Here is a 9,086-nt window from a genome sequence, read left to right as displayed (position 1 = left end):
TCCACCAAGAGCAAGATATAGTACATTCTTTGAGCTTCCGTACAGCTGAACATGGGGAGGTTCCTGGAGGGCGGTGCCCTGGGGAGGGCGTGGGAGCTCTGCCCCCTCCCCGCATTCCTCACTTTCATCTGTATCCTCTGAAACATCCTTTATCATAAACGGGTGAGCATATGATGCCTTGGAAGTCTTTATATTTCAAATCTTCTTTGAATTGCAAATTGCTTGAGTGTTTGTGGACTAAATCCTGGGCACATACGCCGAGTTCCTCGAGCGGGCTTACCACTGCAGACTGTAGCACTGGTCAGGTCTTTGATTTGTCTGAAAAGTTAGGGCAGTGAGAAGCCCAGCTGGGGTGAGGGAGTTTCATGTTGAGTTTAGAAGCACATGACTGAAAGTCAGAAAACAAACTCACCAAAGCTGTGAGAGACAGGTATGAAACCACAGAAGCCATCTGTGGACTCATGTCTAGGTTACTGAAGATAAACTGTTTACTCAAATTCATACGTCTTTATTTTATGTCTTTTTTTTTTGTTTTCGAGACTGAGTCTTGCTCTGTCAGCCAGGCTAGAGTGCAGTGGCATGATCTCGGCTCACTGCAACTTCCCCTTCCAGGTTCAAGTGATTCTTGCACCTCAGCTTCCCAAGTAACTGAGATTGCAGGTGCTTAGCACAAGCCCTGCTAATTCTTGTATTTTTGGTAAAGACAGAATTTCACCATGTTGGCCAGGCTGGTCTCAAACTCCTGGCCTCGAGCAATCCACCCACCTCGGCCTCCCAAAGTGCTGGGATTACAGGTATTAGCCACTACACCCGGCTTTATTTTATTTATTTATTTATTTATTTATTTATTTAAAATTTTTTTTTCTTGAGACTAAGTCTTGCTCTGCTGCTCATGCTAGAGTGCAGTGGCACGATCACGGCTCACTGCAGCCTAGAACTCCGGCTCCAGCGATTCTCCCACCCCAGCTTCCCAAGTAGCTGGGACCACACGTATGCACTATCACACCCAGCTAATTCTTTTGTCTTTTTGGTAGAGATGGGATCTCACTTTGTTGCCTAGGCTGGTCTGGAACTCCTGGCCTCAAATAATCCTCCCAAAGTGCTGTGAGATTACAGGCATGAGCCACCAGGCCGCTCAAAATTAACATCTCTTGGCCGGGCACAGTGGCTCACATGCAACCAATCTCCAGAACTTTCTGATTGCAAAACTGAAACTCTATTCCCATTAAACAACAACTCTCCATTCTCCGTCACCATGTTGGCCAGGCTGGTCTCAAACTCCTGACCTCAAGTGATCTGCGCACTTACATCTCCCAAAGTGTTGGGATTACAGGTATGAGCCACGGCGCCTGGCTCCTTTTTTATTTTTTGTAGAGAGGGTTCTCACTGTGTTGCCCAGACTGATCTCCAACTCCTGGCCACTGTGATGGCCCTTTAGATGCACTTTGAGTTAATTTTTTGTATATGGTGAACTACATTGGTTGAAAAGACTGTCCTTGCCCCATTGAATGATCTTAGCTCCCTTATTGAAAATCATTTGCCGGCCGGGCGCGGTGGCTCAAGCCTGTAATCCCAGCACTTTGGAAGGCCGAGACGGGCGGATCACGAGGTCAGGAGATCGAGACCATCCTGGCTAACACGGTGAAACCCTGACTCTACTAAAAATACAAAAAAACTAGCTGGGCGAGGTGGCGGGCGCCTGTAGTCCCAGCTACTCGGGAGGCTGAGGCAGGAGAATGGCATGGACCTGGGAGGCGGAGCTTGCAGTGAGCTGAGATCCAGGCACTGCACTCCAGCCCGGGCAACAGAGCAAGACTCTGTCTCAAAAAAGAAAAAAAAGAAAATCATTTGCCAATATATGCAAGCATTTATCAGCTCTCTATTTTATTTTGCATTCTTTGTTACGGTTGAATACTATTCTATTGGCTAGACATACCCTCTTTTACGTATGGCAGGCCTAATGTTTCATCTCAGTATTTTAACCACTGGATGTTGTCACTCTGTGATTTGTGGGCTTCTAGGCCCTTGCCCAGGAGCTTTGTTCTGATTATTACAACATTGGTGGCGGGGCACAGTGGCTCATTCCTGTAATCCTAGCACTTTGGGAGGCCGAAGTGGGAGGATTGCTTGAGGCCAGGATTTTGAGACCAGCTAGGGCAACAGAACGAGGCCTTGTCTCTTTAAAAAAAAAAAAAAAAAAAAAAAAGCCAGGTATGGTGGCAAGCACCTGTAGTCCCAGCTACTCGGGAGGCTGAGGTGGGAGGATCACCTAAGCCCAGGAGTTCAAGGCTGCAGTGAACTGTGATCATGCCACTGCACTCCAGCTAGGGTGACAAAGCAAGGCCTCATCTCTTAAGAAAAAATGGGCTGGGCATGGTGGCTCACATCTGTAATCCCAGCACTTTGGGAGGGTGAGGCGGGCAGATCACCTGAGGTCAGGAGTTCAAGACCAGCCTGGCCAACATGGTGAAACCCTGTCTCTACTAAAAATATAAAACTTAGTTGGGTGTGGTGGCTCATGTCTGTAATCCTAGCTACTTGCAAGGCTGAGGCAGGAGAATTGCTTGAACCCAGGAGGCAGAGGTTGCAATGAGCCAAGATCATACCACTGCACTTCAGCCTGGGCTACAAGAGCAAAAACTCCGTCTCAAAAAAAGAAAAAAAAGAAGAAGAAGAAAGGCCAAGCACGGTGGCTCACGCCTGTAATCCCAGCACTTTGGGAGGCCGAGGCTGGTGGATCACCCTGAGATCAGGAGTTCAAGACCAGCCTGGGCAACATGATAAAATTCCATCTCTACTAAAAATACAAAAAATTAGCCATGCATGGTGGCGCGCACCAGTAATCCCAGCACTTTGGGAGACCCAGGTGGGAGGATTGCCTGAGCTCAAGAGTTCACAACCAGCCTGGGCAACACGGTGAAACCCCATCTCTACTAAAATAGAAAAAATTAGCTGTGCGTGGTGGCATGCGCCTGTAGTCCCAGCTACTCGGGAGGCTGAGGTAGGAGAATTGCTTGAACCTGGGAGGTGGAGGTTGCAGTGAGCCGAGACTGTGCCACTGCACTCCAGCCTGGGCAACAGAGCAAGACTCCCTCTCAAAAAAAATAAATAAATAAAACTAAAAATAAATAAATAAGTAAATAAAATAAAAACGGCCCTCTGAAAATAGTATGTTTTGTTAATTTGCTTTGCTTTAGTTGGTTGGTTTAATCCGTGTACATTCTCCATTGAGATTCTAGTACCTCAGTGTGGAGAAAATGGACACACCTATCACAAGGAAAGCTGCCAATACATTCCTGGGAAAGATAAGCTGAACTTTCTGCCTGAGACTGCCTGTTGCTGAGCTTTCTGCCTAAGACTATCACAAACCTCCAATGGAACCTAAAATAACTTGAGATTTGTTGTGCTTTTGTTTTGAAACATGGTCTCACTCTGTCACAGGCACCACTCTGTGGTGCGATCTTGGCTCGCTGGAGCCTCAACATCCTGAGCTCAAGCGATCCTCCCACCTCAGCCTCCCGAGTACCTGCCACTACAGGCATGAACCACCGTGTCCACCTAATTTTGTTTACTTTTTGTAGAGATAGGGTCTCACTATGATGCCCAGGCTAGTCTCGAATTCCTGGGCTCAAGCAATCCTCCTGCCTCAGCCTCCTAAAGTGTAGAGATTAAGGCATGAGCCACAGCGAATAACTCAAGTTTCTAAGCCACACTGCTAATATTCTCAGTAATATGGATTCTGCATATGTGTCGAATGCTTTGTGATTTTCAGACAGGGGTTTCTCTCTTGTTAATTACGCCTCCTTCTCTCACGCAAGTAGCCAGGTGTCTCCAACACCAGCAATTCCTCCCTAGCGCTGTGGAAGAAAGAATGAAGGATCACAATCACATATGTAAGTGCTTCCTAAGTACGTGAGGTGTCACACACATGATCTCATAAGTTCATGTTCCTCGCAGCAACCCTGCCACCTGGGTCCCGCTATTGCCCCCATTTTACATAAGACGAGACTGAGGCTTGGAGACGTTAAGTAACTTGCCAAGGTGGCAGCGCTGGTTAGTTACGTGGAGGAGCCGAGGACCCAGCGAGGTGAGCAGGGTAGGAATTCTCCATTTTATTGAGAGTCACAGAAGTCAGATGCCCCAGACCCTAATGACAATTTGCTGGGAGTTTTCCAGATCCTCAAGCCTTGGGGACTCTGTCGCGCTGCCCACAACAGCTGCTTTCTGTTTGGCCGCAGGTTCCAGAAAACTCCCTCAAAGAGAGACCCGGATCTTTCATCACGTACGATGCAAATTCTACGGCTGGAAAGCACGAAGGTAGAAAGGAAAAAGTTGCGTTCTTTTTGCCCTGCTCTCGATTGCGCGGTGGAAAGTCCGTCTCCACGGGAACGCGCCTCCCGGCAGCGGTCGCCAGGGGCGGGGCTCAAGGCGGCTCTCCCCGCCGGGCTGCAACTGTTCCCAGGCTGGGGCGATTGCCCTCACCCCTGAACTTTCCTCTTCTCGGCCGCCCTCCTTTTCCGTTGTCCCTTCGCGCCCCAAACCACATCCTGGAGGGCACTCGCCTGCGCGGCCTGCAGCGGGGACTGTGCGCCTGGGGCGCGGGCCCTAGAGTCGCGTGCGCGGCCCCTTTTTCCATCCCCCCCGCCGGGCCCACCCCCAGGCCGCGCTGATTGGGTAGGTAGGGACTCTGCCCAGCGGAAAGTTTTGGGTGCCGGGAGGAAGTTCAACCTTTGGGAGACTCCAAGACAGCAGCTCCGGGGTCGGCGGGGGTCTCGGTGGCCATGGAGGAGCCCCCTGTGCGAGAAGAGGAAGAGGAGGAGGGAGAGGAGGACGATGAGAGGGACGAGGCTGAGGACGAGGAGAGGGACGAGGCTGGGCCCGAAGGGGCGCTGGGCAAGAGCCCCTTCCAGCTGACCGCCGAGGACGTGTATGACATCTCCTACCTGTTGGGCCGCGAACTTATGGCCCTGGGCAGCGACCCCCGGGTGACGCAGCTGCAGTTCAAAGTCGTCCGCGTCCTGGAGATGCTGGAGGCGCTGGTGAATGAGGGCAGCCTGGCGCTGGAGGAGCTGAAGATGGAGAGGGACAACCTCAGGAAGGAGGTGGAGGGGCTGCGGAGACAGGACCCTCCGACCAGCGGGGAGGTGAGTGTTGGGCCCACAGCGCCTGCGGGGCGTAGGAGGGCGCCTACTAGCAGGAAGACACCTTCTTTTCTTTTTCTTTTTCTTTTTCTTTTTCTTTTCTTTTCTTTTCTTTTCTTTTCTTTTCTTTTCCTTTCCTTTCCTTTTTTTTTTTTTAAAGAAATGGGATCTCGCTGTGTTGCCCAGGCTGGTCTCAAACTCCTGGCTTCAAGTGATCCTCCAGCCTCAGCCTCCTAGAGTACTGGGTTTACAGGTGTGAGCCACCCTGCCTGGCCAGAATCTGTATTTCTAACGAGTTCCCAGTTAATGCTGATGCTGTTGGCCCAGGGTCCACAGTTTGAGAACCTTTGACCTAGAGCAACAAACACTATTTTTTTTTTTTTTTTTTTTTGACACAGGATCTTGCTCTGTCGCCCAGGCTAGAGTACAGTGGTGCAAACACGGCTCACCTACAGCCTTGGCCTCTTAGGCTCAAGCAATTCTCCTGCCTCAGCCTTCCAAGTAGCTGGGAGTACAGGCATGTGCCACCATGCCTGGCTAACTGTTTTGATGTTTCGTAGAGATGGGGGTCTCCCCGTTACCCAGGCTGGTCTCAAATTCCTGAGCTCAAGGAATCCTCCTGCCTTGGCCTCCCAAAGTGCTGGGATTGTGGATGTGAGCCACCACACTTGGGCAAGAAACACATTTTACCTAAAGAGAAATTAGTGCATATGACCACAAAAAGACATAGACAAGAAGATTCCGAGCAGCTTTAGTCTCAACTGCCAAACTGGAAACAATCTAAATGCAACCCAGCTTGAGTTTTGAAATTGTGATATATGGAATACTGTGCAACAGAAAAAGAACAGGGTGATGATACACATAGCAGTGTGAATGAATCTCACAGATGTTACATTGAGAGAAAGAAGCCAGGCACAAAAGAGAAACTACTGTAGATTTTTTTTTTTCAAGTCAGAGTCTTGCTCTGTTGCCCAGATGTAGTAGTTCAGTCGCGTGACCTCGACTCACTGCAACCTCCACCTCCTGGGTTCAAGCGATTCTCCTGCCTCAGCCTCCTGAGCAGCTGGGATTACAGGCGCTTGCCACCATGCCTGGCTAATTTTTTTTTTTAGTTTTTAGGAGAGACGGGGTTTCGCCATGTTGGCCAGGCTGATCTCAAACTCCTGGCCTCAAGTTACCCACCCACCTCAGCCTTCCAAAGTGCTGGGATTACAGGCGTGAGCCACCTCACCTGGCCCTACTGTACATTTAAATAAAATTCAGAGACAGGCAAAATAATTTATAGTTGTAGAAGGCAAACTGGCGGTGGGGGGAACAGAAGAAAAATTGATAGAGAGCTAGAAGTGTCCTATATCTTAATCAGGGTATGGTTATAGGGATCTACACATATGTTAAAAATCATCTGGCTGTGCGCCGTGACTCATGCCTGTAATCTCAGCACTTTGGGAGGTCGAGGCGGGCAGATCGCGAGGTCAGGAGTTCGAGACCAGCCTGGCCAACATGGTGAAACCCAGTCTCTACTAAAACTACAAAAAAAATTAGTCGGGCATGGTGGCGAGTACCTGTAATCCCAGCTACTTGGGAGGCTGAGGCAGGAGGATCGCTTGAAACCAGAAGACAGAGGTTGCGCTGAGCCAAGATCGTACCACTGCACTCCAGCTTGGGTGACAGAGCGAGATTTCGTCTCAAAAAAAAATTCTTTTTTTAGGGTATAGGGTCTTTCTCTGTCATCCAGGCTGGAGTACAGTGGTGTGATCACAGCTCACTGAGGCCTCAAACTCCTGAGCTCAAGCAGTCCTCCCACCTCAGCCTCTCTAGTAGCTAGGACTATAGGCACACACCAACCGCCTGGCTAACTGTTGTATTTTTTGTAGAGACAGGGTATCACCATGTTGCCTAGGCTGGTCTCAAACTCCTAGGCTTAAGTGATATGCCTACCTCAGCCTCCCAAAGTGCTGGGATTACAGGTGTGAGCCACCATACTCGTCCTAGTTTTTTAAAATTCTTGTCGAAACTCATTAATGTTATGACCTAGTAGCATGTCTCCAGCCACAGTTAAAAAAAAAAAAAAAAAAGCTTGGCCGGGCGCGGTGGCTCAAGCCTGTAATCCCAGCACTTTGGGAGGCCGAGACGGGCGGATCACGAGGTCAGGAGATCGAGACCATCCTGGCTAACACGGTGAAACCCCATCTCTACTAAAATACAAAAAATTAGCCGGGCGTGTTGGCGGGCGCCTGTAGTCCCAGCTACTCGGGAGGCTGAGGCAGGACAATGGCGTGAACCCGGGAGGCAGAGCTTGCAGTGAGCTGAGATCCGGCCACTGCACTCCAGCCTGGGCGACAGAGCGAGACTCCGTCTCAAAAAAAAAAAAAAAAAAAAAAAAAAAAGCTGCTGGAAGTGGACGATGTCTTTTTTAATCGTCACACTATTATTGTTTTACAAAACTGAGGCTCAGAACAATTAAGTAATTTGCCTAAGGACTAACGGCAAGTAAGAGGTGAAGTCAGGATCTTCGTTCAGAGATGCTAGTCCTAAATACTCCATCCTAAAATACAGACTTTTTTTTTTTTTGAGACGGAGTCTCGCTCTGTCGCCCAGGCTGGAGTGCAGTGGCCGGATCTTAGCTCACTGCAAGCTCCACCTCCCAGGTTCACACCATTCTCCTGCCTCAGCCTCCCGAGTAGCTGGGACTACAGATGCCCGCCACCTCGCCCGGCTAGTTTTTTGTATTTTTTAGTAGAGACAGGGTTTCACCGTGTTAGCCAGGATGGTCTCGATCTCCTGACCTCGTGATCCACCCGTCTCAGCCTCCCAAAGTGCTGGGATTACAGGCTTGAGCCACCGCCCCCGGCAAATACAGACATTTGCCCTTACTTCTTGTACTAACGTTTGATGAGTGAGTGCAGTGACTGATGCTAGGCTCTGGGGCTATGGAGATAAAGTAGACGAGGTCCCTGTCCTCAAGAAGCTCACATCTAGTGGGAGAGGCCAGACACACAGTCCTAGAACCAGGACACAAGTATACAAACCGGGCCAGGCACAGTGGCTCACACCTGTAATCCCAACACTTTAGGGGGCCAAGGCAGGCAGATCACTTGAGGCCAGGAGTTCGGGACCAGCCTGAGCAACATGGTGAAACCCTGCCTCTACTAAAAATACAAAATTAGCTGGACCTGGTGGCACACGCCTGTAATCCCAGCTACTCAGAGGCTGAGGCACGAGAATCACTTGAACCCGGGAGGCGGAGGTTGCAGTGAGCCGAGATTGTGCCACTGGACTCCATCCGGGGCGACAGAGCAAGACTGTCTCAAAAACAAACAAACAAACAAAAGCCAAGTATACAAACCAAGGCTGGGCACGGTGGCTCACGCCTGTAATCCCAACACTTTGGGAGGCTGAGGCAGGCAGATCAGGAGGTCAAGAAATCGAGACCATCCTGGCCAACATACTCCACGTTTACTAAAAATACAAAAATTAGCTGGGCATGGTGGCACGCGCCCGTATTCCCAGCTACTCGGGAGGCTGAGGCAAGAGAATCGCTTGAACCTGGGAGGGGGAGGTTGCATTGAGCTGAGATCATGCCACTGCATTCCAGCCTGGCAACCGAGCGAGACGATTTTGTCTTAAAAAAAAAAAAAAAAAGGCCAGGCGCGGTGGCTCAAGCCTGTAATCCCAGCACTTTGGGAGGCCGAGACGGGTGGATCATGACGTCAGGAGATCGAGACCATCCTGGCTAACACAGTGAAACCCCGTCTCTACTAAAAATACGAAAAAAAAAAACCTAGCCGGGCGAGGTGGCGGGCGCCTGTAGTCCCAGCTACTCCGGAGGCAGGAGAATGGCGTAAAACCCGGGAGGCGGAGCTTGCAGTGAGCTGAGATCGCGCCACTGTACTCCAGCCTGGGCGACACAGCAAGACTCCGTCTCAAAAAAAAAAAAAAAAAAAA

At 50.1% G+C, this 9,086-nt stretch overlaps 1 protein-coding gene across 3 annotated transcripts in view; it reads left to right on the top strand.

Moving 5' to 3' along the window:
* The first annotated feature begins 4,372 nt into the window (after positions 1–4,372).
* The window catches only part of RILPL2 (Rab interacting lysosomal protein like 2), a 22,943-nt gene continuing 18,229 nt past the window's right edge, over positions 4,373–9,086 (top strand). For 2 of the 3 annotated variants that reach the window (XM_023205915.3, XM_023205907.3), the window contains exon 1: positions 4,373–5,144. In XM_023205915.3, coding sequence (XP_023061683.1) covers positions 4,782–5,144 — 363 coding nt within the window. In that variant the 5' untranslated portion in view covers positions 4,373–4,781. The remainder of the gene's footprint in view (positions 5,145–9,086) is intronic. The other variant, XM_023205896.3, reaches the window with a different exon arrangement.

This window comes from Piliocolobus tephrosceles, chromosome 10 (genome assembly GCF_002776525.5).
Source record: "Piliocolobus tephrosceles isolate RC106 chromosome 10, ASM277652v3, whole genome shotgun sequence".
Lineage (NCBI taxonomy): Eukaryota > Metazoa > Chordata > Mammalia > Primates > Cercopithecidae > Piliocolobus > Piliocolobus tephrosceles.
The sequence above is the reverse complement of the archived record's forward strand: the minus strand, read 5'-3'. Positions and strand labels throughout refer to the sequence as shown.